Source organism: Nelumbo lutea, chromosome 1 (assembly GCF_056320005.1).
Source record: "Nelumbo lutea isolate HS-2025 chromosome 1, American lotus-T2T, whole genome shotgun sequence".
NCBI lineage: Eukaryota > Viridiplantae > Streptophyta > Magnoliopsida > Proteales > Nelumbonaceae > Nelumbo > Nelumbo lutea.
Window position 1 is genome coordinate 156,712,899 of NC_142684.1, and position 12,425 is coordinate 156,725,323.

A 12,425-nucleotide genomic window follows, 5' to 3' on the forward strand; every position below is an offset into this window, starting at 1 on the left:
TGTTTTTCTCCTTCTCCATTTTTCCTTCTTCTTCTTGCTGTCTTCCTCTTCTTCCTTCTTTCTGCTCTAATCTAAATATTTCTGCTAATTTTATTGGTCTGAATCACATCTTGGTATCAAAGTAGGTCTTCCTTCGTTTTCTCTTTTTTTCCTTTTTTTTTCCCATACACTTTTTTTCTAATCGAAAGGTGTATGGAGAGATAAATTGCTGAATTTTGGAGAGTCAGAAGCTAGCTGAAGATTGCCAAGAAAGTGGGACTGTAGATTTTTTACCAAAACCCTAGCTGAGTAGAGAGTTTCTAATTATGGGTTGACGAGGTTGTTTGGGTGTGGCGCTCAAGGCTTAGAGGGTTCCTTTTTATCTTCGAAAGTGGGCAGCTGCAGTTGGAAGTGGTTTGGATTGCTTTGGTTTGAGCGGCTACATCTTCTCTCTTTCTCCCTAGAGGCCAGGTACGATGAAACCCTAGTTTTGGGACTTTTGAGTGTTTGACTGACCTTAGTTGGGTCTATAAAGGTTGAAAACATTGTTTTTTGATTTTTGTTTGATTGATGGAGCAATCTGGAGGTGAGATGAAGTAGATCCCGGTGTCAGGGGTTGGTCCTGTAGATTCCATTCTGGCAAGAGTGACTACAATTAAACTTGACTGAACAAATTACTTTGCTTAGGCACAATCTATTAAGATCCATGTCTGTAGTAAAGGTAAACTAGGGTTTCTCATAGGTAGTAAGGTGATGCCGGAAGAGACTGATCCTACATATGAGAATGGACGCAGGATAACTTCACAGTTATTGGGTGGTTGGTAAATTCTATGCAGCCCCACATAAGTCAACACTATCTGTGGATGACTTCAGCCAAGAAGATTTGGGATAGTGTTACAAAAACATATTCCCAGAAATTAAATGTTGCAAGGGCCTACAAACTGAAGAATGATGTGAAAAATTTAAAACTAGGGGAGAAGAGTGTGGCTGTCTACTATTCGATGTTGAAGTCACTATGGCAGGAGATAGATGTTATTGGAAGCAGTCGTATGGGAAAGCAGCACCAAAGATGCAGAAACTTTCAGGAAATTTGTGGAAAGAAATAGAGTGTTTGAATTCCTTACAGGGCTCAATTCTGAATTTGATATTACAAGGCAAAATATTCTGGCCAAGGATGAAGTGTCACTTGCTTAGGCATACTTTATGGTGAGCAGTGAAGAGAGCAGGCGACAAGTACAACTACAGACCCTACCTCCCCTAGAACATTTTGCACATGCTGGATTAAAATCAAAGGGGGTAAATGAAAAAAAGGAGGTGATATGTGAATATTGCAAGAAGCCGAAACATACATAGGATTCTTGCGGGAAACTTCATCTAGATCTTCTTCCATTAAGGTTTCGGAACAACAACAATTTTAAGAAGGGTGGTTAGTTTGGAAAGCCCAAGAATGCAAATGTTGCTACAGTATTTGAAAGTGAGATCTGCTGTGGAACAACTGGCAACAGTGAAGGTAGAATTTGAGAGATATGGAAGGTTGATACATTACTTGAAGTCTACTGTTGCATCTTCCTCCTCAGGCACCCCCTCTACATCTGCCTTTGCCAATTCAGGTATTCGTGTTTCTACAAATCATGCTACAATCCCAGGTACTCGTAGATCTCCTTGGATCATAGATTCTGGTGCATCGGACCATATGACTAATATACCCAACCTTTTTTGTTCATACCAGCTCCTCTTGGGTAGAGAGAAGATTTCTCTTGCCGATGGGTCTCTTGCTCCTATCTCTGGCAAAGGGGATGTTAGAGCCTCTGACTCACTTGTATTATCCTCTATCCTTCATGTTCCCAAACTTAGCACTAACCTTTTATTTGTTAGTAGTTTAACAAAATCAATGAACTGCAACATAACCTTCTTTCCTACTTATTGTGTTTTTCAGGACCCAAAGTCTCAGCGGACTATTGGGAGTGGCCATGAGGCAAATGGGATATACTTGTTGGATGTCTCTGATCAAAGTTTTGGATTACCTAGTGGAGTAGCTTTGGAGTCTATTTTATCAGAGTCAGTTGATAGAGTCATGATGTTATTTCAGATTTGGTCATTTGTCGTTTTCAGCTTTGAGTCATTTGTTTCCAGAAATGTTTAAGGGAATATTCCTATCGAGCTTTCATTGTGAGTCATGTGAACTTGCAAAACATTGTAGACAATCTTTTTCAGTGAGTAATAAAATATCTGTTTCTCCTTTCCATATTGTGCACTTTGATGTGTGGGGGCCATATCATTAACCTGCTATGGGGGGTTACAAATATTTCATTCTTTTCATTGATGATTTCTCTTGTTACACCTGGATTTAACTCATGAAATCCTAGGATGAAGTACCAAATATTGTACAAAAATTTCATGAACTTATACTTACCCAGTTTAACACACAGATCCAGATATTCCGATCTGATAATGCAAAGGAATATTTTGAGAAGATCCTTTCCTCCTACTTTGATACTGATGATGGGCATTTTGGTAGCTCCTAGTTCGCTGGTAACTCAGATGTTGAGCTGGAGGATTTCCTGCTAGAAGGTTGTTCAGGTACCGAGCTAGGTTGATTGTCGAGCTATGTAGTTCTTTAGAGGGACCTACAAGGAAACAATGCCAGAGTGCTCGGGTTGCTTTTACCCGACGTGGGCGCTCCGATGATTAAGTTAGTACTGAGTTGTGTGAGCTGAATGCTAATATGCTATTAAGCTTGTGAGCAATAACTTGTACCTCCCCCTTGAGGTTGTAGATGAGGCCTATATATATGCGTTGTTTGGCGTGGGCTTCACGCATTGCGTCTAAGAGCGTCTGAGATCTCCGGGAGGTCGTGCCTAACCGGTCCGAAGTCCTCGGAGGTAGCTGTGCACGTAGACCAATCTTCGCACCTTGTTCGGTTTTCTCTAGAACATTTGGTGCATGGGCCAACTTTCGAGAAACTTGGGAGTGACAGGATATGGATGCAGAATTGGTCGGCGAGCACGTCTCGTAGGTCGCCACCTGGACCTTAATCAGGCAGGAAAGCCCTCGAAGGAGGTCGCTCACGTCGAGGCCACTTAGGCTGCTGGCGAGGTGCCACAGGTTGGTCCTAAACGAGGTGCTAGCCACCCTGAGTTGTGGATGAGGTCACCAACTAGGTTTCCACCAGGTTACAAGTCACCAGGTCAGCGAAAGAGGTAGGTCGCCAAGTCGGCGAAAGAGGCAGGTCGCTAGGTCGGTGGAGGTAGGTCGCTAGCTAGGACTTCATTAGCTAAGGCAAGTCATTGCATAGGTGGTGTTTGAATGTCATCCAGTTGTTTCGAGATGCCATGTGTCATGATGTAATTGGAGGGCCAAATCTGCCCTCATCAGATACCTTTGGAGTTATTCATCAGAGTTTTTGTTCCTACACTCCTCAACTAAATGGAGTGGTGGAAAGGAAGAACATACATGTGGTTGACGTTGCGAGGAGCCTCCTTTTTGCTTCCCATGTTCTTGTTAAGTTTTGGGGGGATGCTGTCCTTACAGTTACATACTTGATAAACTGAATGCCTTCCCAGGTTCTAGGTTTTAAAACTTCCTTGAGTTGCTTTTCCCAAATGAGAATCTCCTCTCTTCCTCTTAGAGTGTTTGGGTGCACTTGCTATGTTCATGTTCACAGTCATTGAAGACATAAGTTTGAGCATAAAGCACACAAGTGCGTCTTTTTGGGATATGCCTCCACATAGAAGGGATACTGCTGTTTTGATCTGGTCCGTGGCACTTGCCTTGTTTATAGAGATGTCACATTTGCAAAATTTGTTCCTTTCTTTGGTACTTCTCCTGAGGAGGAGCATTTAGAGGAGTTGTTTGCATTGTCACCATCTATTCCTCTTCCAATTTCCATTGGATCTTCTATGGAGTCCCTCTATTGGCTCTTCTTCTCATGCTCTTGTTCCCCCTCCTCCTCCTGCTCATCCTCCCACATTTCCTTTCCATTCTATTATCCATAGGTGGTACCAGAGACAGACTTAGAGACATGCAAGTTGTTTCCATGGCTTCAGATGTGCCTCTTGCCCCTTCGATCACTACTGAGGTAACATGTCAGCCCTCTTCTACCACTTCGGATACCTTCCCTGACCTTGATCTCCCTATTGCCCTTCACAAAGGCAAATGGAAATATACAGCTCATTGCATTTCCAAACACCTGTCCTGCATCATTCTTTCCCCTTCCTATTATTCCTTCCATGCCTCTGTTTCCACAAAAGCCTTGTCCAAACCAGAACGGAGGAATGCTATGAAGATTGAACTAGATTCTTTGCATAAGAACAATACCTGGGAAATTGTGGATTTGCTTGAGGGAAAGGAACTAGTTAGCTGTAAGTGGGTGTTCACTATTAAGTATCGTTTTGATGATACTGTTGAGAGATATAAGGCCCATTTGGTTGCTAAAGGATATACTCAGATGTATGATATTGACTACCTGGAAACTTTTGCCTTAGGAGCCAAGATGACTTCAGTTTGAGTTTTGCTATCTTTAGCTACTGCTTCTGATTGGCCTCTTCATCAGTTTGATGTAAAGAATGCTTTCTTGAATGGGGACCTACATGAAGAGGTCTATATGTCTTTACCTCCAAGGGTGTATGGGAAGGAGATGCAAGGAAGGGTCTGTAAATTGAAGAAGTCCCTTTATGGCCTTAAGCAATCTCCTAGAGCCTGGTTTGACAAATTCCGGGCTGCTCTTGTTGCTTTTGGCTACATACAGACTTAGTCGGATCATACCTTGTTTGTTAAGAGGAGAAATTCCTTAGTGACCCTTTTGATTGTCTATGTTGATGATACTGTGGTTACTGGTAATGACACCCAGGAAGTTGTTCATCTCAAAAGTTTTCTTAACACAGAGTTTGAAATTAAAGACTTGGGGGAACTTAGATATTTCTTGGGAATTGAAGTTGCCATATCTAAGGATGGTCTCTTCATTTCTCAACGGACGTATGCTCTTGATCTTCTTGTAGATCCTGATAACCTAGGTGCTCGACCTGCTTCTACTCCTATAGGCCTAAATCATAAGCTGTCAGCTACTGAAGGTGAATTGTTGCCTGATAAGGGAGTGTTCTAGAGACTGGTTGGAAAGTTATTATACATTTGTATGACTCGGCCAGATATTTCCTATGCAGTTTGTGTAATTAGCCAATTCATGCATTCTCCCAGAGATGCACATTTAGCAGCTGCTGAGAGGGTCTAGGGAAAGGTATCTTGTTTGCTAAGCATGGACACATGAACTAGAAGCATACATTGGTGCTGATTGGGCCGGATGTATTGATGATAGGAGGTCCACTTCAGGTTATTGTGCTATGGTAGCGGGGAACATTGTATCATGGAGGAGTAAGAAGCAGTTTGTAGTGGCAAGATCCTCAACTGAAGCGGAGTACAGGGCAATGGCACATGGAGTTTCTGAACTTTTGTGGTTGAAATCACTTTTAGAAGAATTGGGTATAGATTGTGAGAAGCCAATGATGGTATATTGTGACAACCAGGCTGTACCAACATTGCATATAATCCTGTTCAACATGACAGAACTAAGCACATTGAAATTGACAGGCATTTTATACGAGAGAGAGTTGCCTCAGGCGAAGTCTGCCTACTATTTGTTACTTCTGAAGAACAGTTGGCTGATGTTTTGACAAAAGGTGTTCCTAAAGGAAAGCTGGTTCACTATATAAGCAAGCTGGGTATGATTGATATCTATGCTCAGCTTGAGGGGGAGTGTAGAGAGACTAGGCCGAATGGGCCCTAGTCTTTTAGTGTCATTCTTATTAATTCCTCCTTGTTATGTTTTTTTTTTTTTATTGGGCCTTCTTTCTTTATGGGCCTTTAGCTTTTGTTTCGTTTTTTAACTTTATTGCTGATGCGGATGCCTACTTAAGGGCCTTCTTGTAAATTATGTAACTTAAGTTCAATAAAAGATTAGAGTAGGGGAAAGAGGAGGTTATCGAACTCCTCCTTTCTTTCTCCTTTCTTCTCCAGTTTTCCTTCTTCTTGTTGCTGTTTTCCTCTTCTTCCTTCTTTCTGCTCTAATCTAAATATTTCTGCTAATTTTGTTGGTCTGAATCACATCTATAGGGATGGATCCCTTGGCAGAGAGGGATTTATTGCCTACTTGGCTGGGGAGCTTCATGGAAATTTTCTTTGAAGGTCAGGGGACAGGGAAATGTTGATATATTGTAATGATCATTCTGTTTTGGAATATAAGAATGATGAGATACTGAGATGCCTGGCCTAATGAATCCCTCCACTGTAAAGGTTTCCTATCTCCTTAATGTAGTGGTATCCGAAATTGTAACAAACCGCTGCCAGGCCTAAAGAATCCATTGCCTCTTACTACTTGTTTTCTCCTCCCCATAAATCTAGGCCAACCAGCCTACTGAATCTATACTCTTTTTTGTCAAGCTTTTCATTAGGCATGGACCATGGAGTTGTTTGATTTGAATAAAGGACTGAGGAATATAGGCAATACTTTTCTTGCCATGAATGTACTAATTTAATGAACATAAAAGCGTCAGATAACTTTATTTATATAAATTTTCTGGCCGGCTACCACTGAATAATGCTATGAAGCTTACCAAAAATTTGAGGGAACTGAGGCTAAGTTGCATTTTCCCAATGTGCGTAATGTTTAATACATGGGAACTTGGCCATTTTTTTTCTTTGTCCTCATCGTTCTAATATTTTTTGTATGTTTTGTGACATAGTTACATGCCAGATATTCCAAATGTTGTTTATTTATCTATTGCATAGATTTTTGACATTACTAATTATTGTTACTTTTGCATCATTTAACCAGCTGGAGCTGGAGTCTGTCAAAATGGATTATGCTAATGCACAACTAGAATGTAATGCAGCTGATGAACGAGCAAAAATATTGGCTTCTGAGGTCATTGGCTTAGAAGAAAAGGTATTTTGTTTTTTGGATTTGTAATGCCATAATTGATTGAATGTGATAAAGAATGTTATTAGCAATGAGATTGCTATTCCTTTGAAGATTTCTAACCTTAATCATTTTTACTCTAGAAGAAAATGGTATTCTAAACCTATGGTTGATAAGAAGTTACATAAGAGATGATATGCCACATAAACTTGATAAATTACGAAGACCCCCCTGAACTTTTACATTGTGGCAAATACCCCCTGACCATTAAATCAGCTGACGAAAGGCGCTAGACAAAGGCAGGCCTCTTTTTGTCTATTCCTTGCCCATTTTATGATTTTCTCCTAAACCCTAACGTACACAAACATAGTGTTGGAGAACCATTTGATGAGAACTCTGCATTGCTCTTTGCTGGAAGTTGTTTTTTTTTTTTATGAATAATAGTAAATTTTATTAGATTAAAAACTGATTTAGAGTTGTGAATTCATATAACATCCCAGGGGGAGGCGCGAGCTGCAGCCCCTCCTTGAATCTTACAAGTAAAACTAGGAAAGGAAAACAGAAATCACACCTGAGCCCAAAACAATTCTTCCCGATTTACCCCTTGCTTAGCTAAAACATCGGACAAAGTATTTGCTGATCTCCCCACCCACTGTAAAGAGACTATCATATTCCTTGTCAACTAACTGAATTTCTTCATTTCATTCTTGTAGCGCCATCTAGCATCTTCAGGATTTTTCAACCAGCCCACCACCTCTTTGCTGGAAGTTGTTGCCACTATCTTACCAGCAAAGAGCTGTCTGGTACACCGTCGCTAGATATAGAAGAATCTCTGGTGATACCAAAAAAATCATTCACATCTTTTATGCTGTTACCAGAGAAGAAGGTATTTTTATCACCGTCACCAGAGAAGAACCTATGTACATGCATGCTGCACCAACTATTTTAACCATATGAGAACCAATATTTTTCAGGAATTGTTGGGTTATCAATCCGAGCAAATAATAAAAGGGCAGTTTTAGGATTGAAAAAGCTTTAAACAGCCAAATGAGAGTCTTTTCCAAAGTTAGCTGAAGAAATGCTAACTGAGGGGGTCTTTGTTGCAAATTAAATTTCAGGGGTATTTGTCACTGACCCCCTATTACAGGGGGTCTTTGTAATTAACCCTAAACTTAAAATTTCTTTTGCTCAGTTTAGTTCAAGTATTAACTGGGTAACCTAGTCAACTAGTCCACTGACTGGGCATTTAGAGCCCCTACCAAATGTTTGATCAACTAGGTACTCAGGGGACCTAGATGTTGTAGGATATTTCCTTACACCAAACGTTTTTCTTTTACATAATCTTTATTTTTTTCCTCCTTAGCAACTGTTTGATGGCAGCTGAACTGCTGAAGTGGCTGAACTGAAAAGCTTATGGCTTTTTCTTTTAATGAATAATTTTTAAGGAGGTTGTAGGCTCCTTAATGGCTGAAGCTGAAGTTTGGTAGATTGCTATTCTATTGATTATTTTATCCTCTAAAAGACAAAGCAATAAGTCTTTCAGTTCAGCAACTTCAGGAGTTATCAAAAGGCACTTGTTCACCAGTCATTGTCTAGGATCCATGCAGGTGATGCTTGATGCTTCACTTAAGGAGGCCAAAATGAATAGTCACCTTTCATCTGTTTTTATTTATTTATTTGTCTCTATGTGTTCTGTTTCTAGGAACCATTTTAGTGTTTTTTATTTTTTCCTTATTTGCTGGAACACAGTTGCCGAAGAAGAAGAGAAGAAGAAGAGGATAAAGTTTGAGAATGGCAGCTCAAAACCATTCAACCAACCCTACTATCATAAATATATATGTTTATCACATAGTGTTACATGAATGGACTAGAATGCCCCTGATTAGTGATGGGACACCTAGACAAATAAAACATTAAAACATTAAACAAATTTAGGCCCAATAACTAATGACTTAAGACCCAACAATGACTAACATATACATTAAATCAATCGAACCAACACTCCCCCTCAAGCTAAGCATGGATGTTAGTCATGTTTAGCTTGCCAAGTAAGTCCAAGAATTTCGTTGAAGCTTGCTCTTTTGTTAGCACATCTACAATTTGCATCTCGGACAGAGTATAAGGAATGCAGAGTTCCCTTGAGACTATTCTTTCTCTAACAAAGTGTTGGTCAATCTCAATATGTTTCGTCCTATCATGTTGCACTGGGTTATTTGCAATGTTGATGACAGCCTTGTTGTCATAGTACAACCTGAGAGGACACTCGATCTTTATCCCGAGTTCACTAAGAAGGGTCCTAAGCCACAGAAGTTCAGCAACACCATGAGCCATAGCTCGATATTCAGCCTCTGCACTTGATCTAGCAACCACATTCTGCGTTTTACTTCGCCATGTAACCAAATTCCCTCCAACAAACGTGCAATACCCAGAAGTTGACTTCTTGTCCCCAACAGAACCGGCCCAATCTGCATCAATATACGCTCCAGTTTCAATTTTATTGTGTTTTCTAAATAGAATTCATTTTCCTGGGCAAGTCTTCAAGTACCTAAGAATGCTTTCCACTGCTCTCATATGAGGGATCTTTGGAGAGTGCATGAACTGGCTGACAACATGTACAACATAAGCAATATCTGGTCGAGTGAGAGATAGATATATCAACTTCCCTACCAGCTTTTGGTATCTCTCTTTATCAAGGTAGTCCTCTCCTACTGATTCCTGTAGACCATGGTTCTGTTCTATTGGAGTATCTGCTTGCCTACACCCCATCATGCTTGTCTCTTCAAGGAGGTCAAAAACATACTTCCGCTGACATATATAGATGCCCTCTTTTGACCTAGCAACTTCAATCCCAAGGAAGTATCTCAGATGGCCAAAGTCTTTGATCTCAAACTCAGAAGTCAAGAACTCCTTTAATCTTTTTATCTCTTCCAGATCATCCCCAGTAATCATCATATCATCCACATAGACAATGAGTGCTGTAAGTTTGTTATTTTGTTTCCTTATGAACAATGTATGATTTGCCCCACTTTGAGTGTACCCCACTTTCTTCATGGCCCCACAAAGCTTCTCAAACCAAGCCCGAGGAGTCTGCTTAAGACCATATAATGCTTTTTCAGTTTACACACTTTCCTATCAAAAACATAGCCTGGTAGAGGATCCATAAATACCTCTTCATGTAGATCACCATTTAGGAAAGCATTCTTCACATTCAGCTGATGTAGCTACCATGAAAAGTTTGCACCTAATGACAATAAAACCCGGATTGTGTTGAGTTTCGCTATTGGAGCAAAGGTTTCTTTGTAGTCAATCCCTTCCTTTTGATTACACCCTTTTGCCACAAGTCTGGCCTTGTGCATTTCAATGGACCCATCCTCCCTATGCTTTATAGTGAACACCCACTTGCATCCGACAATGCTCTTCCCTTCTGGTAAATCCATTAATTCCCAAGTCTTTGCTTTCATTAAGGCTTTCATTTCTTCATTCATAGCCTATTTCCATCTTGGGTCAGGCACTGCCTCTAAGTACCAAGTAGGGACATGCACGGAGGAGAGAGCAAATACAAAAGAATAATATTGAGGAGATAAACGTGAGTAGGAAACAAAATCAGCAATGGGGTGTTGAATAGTACAAGAATGGGTAGACTTACAAAGAGCAATTGGAATATCCAAATCAGAAGTATGTGTGATAAGATTACCTGGAGTTGCTAAGACAGGTTGATTCGAGTTCGATTGGTTGCTGCCATGATTTAGAGGCCCCTTTTTCCTTCTGTTGTAGGAGATTCTTATATCTTTTTGTTGCCTACTGGAGTCCTCAAGAACATCTGCAGCATCAAGAGTGGTAACAAGCACAAGGGAGCCTCACTAGGTTCACCCGAGATGCTACAACTAGGAGGATCAGGAGGAGATGGAAGGCCCGAGGCAGAAAGAGGCACAAAAAAGGAGGGGGAAGAATAATCCTCTTTCATCCCACTAGTCTACCCCTAAAAAGGATTTTGGGAAGAATGAAAATAGGATTGAGACTCAAAAAATACCACATCTTTTGTGACATTTCTTCTTGGTGATGTGATCATAACACTTGTAACTCTTCTGTGTAGGAGAGTACCCTAAAATGATTCCTTTCGTAGCCCTAGGATCCAACTCGGTCTTCTTCGGATCCTTTACATGTATAAAACATACACAACCAAAGACTCTAGGTGGAAGAGGAAAGTCTGGAAGATTAGGACAAAGGACAAAGAAAGGAGTTTTCATACCCAACACATTGGATGGCATCCGATTTATCAGATATGATGCGGTAAGGACTGCTTGAGACCAGTAGTGCTTGGGAACCTTGTGCTGTAATAGTAAGGCTCGAGCGGTCTCCAATAGGTGTCTATTCTTGCGCTCAGCAACCCCATTCTGTTGGGGGGTACTAGAACAAGATGATTGATGTAGCATGCCAGCATCCTCCATGAACAAGTTCAAGGATCCTTCAAAATATTCAGCAGCATTGTTTGACCGGAATTGCTTAATCTTCTTGTCAAATTGTGTTTCGATCATTTTGCAAAATGCCATGGTTATCCGTGACACTCCATCACGTCCTTTTAACAAGTAGATCCATGTGCATCGTGAGTAGTGATCAATAAAACTAATAAAGTAACGAAATCCATCAATAGAAACAAAAGGTGAAAGGCCCCAAACATCAAAATGAACTAAATCAAATGGAGCTTGAATTTCATTACTAGAAACTGGATAAACAGTTCTACATTGTTTTGACAACTGACACACTTCACAAACTAAACTTTGACTTGAAATACCCTTGAACAATTCAGGAAACAACCCTTCCAATGATGAAAAAGGTAAATGACCTAGCCTAGCATGCCACAAATGTAACCTAGCTATTGACTCCACATTATTCTGACTACTAGCAGCAGATGTTTGTAAGGCCGAATTGATGTCTGCATCAAAATAGTAGAGACCTCCATACTCATGACCGCTCCCAATCATTTTCTTCGTCAATCTGTCCTGAAAGACACAATGAGTAGGAAAAAAAGTTATGCTATAGTTCAAATTCTTGGTAAGCTTTGAAACAGATAAGAGAATTGAAGTAAGATTTGGAACATGCAGAACATGTTTAAGAGAGAGGTCCAGAGATGGTGGAGAGAGAACCGTCAGCAACTTTCATCTTATCTTGACCAGACAATAAGTGATGGGAAGAAAATAAAGAGGACATATGTGTCATGTGGTTAGTTGCACCGGAATCAATAATCCAAGAAGTAGAGTCAATAGAACTAGTTGCACTAAAAGCAGAGACAATACTTGATCTGGCAAGGGAGGTGGAAGCAAGAGAGTTTGTCCTTAGACGGGTTAAAGCCCGGCTAAGGACCTCTACCCCATCAGCAGTGAAACCCAAGGACCTGGATACGGAGGAATTAGCAGTCTATCCCATGGGAGAAGAAACAACGGTTGATGTGTTCTGTGTTCTATCACTACTGTGACTAGTAACAAGGTTCCCACTTGCGGCTTGACCCTTCTGGTGCTTCTTGTCTTTCCTTAAGGCA

At 40.6% G+C, this 12,425-nt stretch overlaps 1 protein-coding gene across 2 annotated transcripts in view; it reads left to right on the forward strand.

Moving 5' to 3' along the window:
• Positions 1-12,425, forward strand: part of BLI (protein BLISTER) — a 77,844-nt gene that overhangs the window by 27,591 nt on the left and 37,828 nt on the right. For both annotated transcript variants that reach the window (XM_088957065.1, XM_088957066.1), the window contains one exon: positions 6,806-6,916. In XM_088957065.1, coding sequence (XP_088813191.1) covers positions 6,806-6,916 — 111 coding nt within the window. The remainder of the gene's footprint in view (positions 1-6,805; positions 6,917-12,425) is intronic.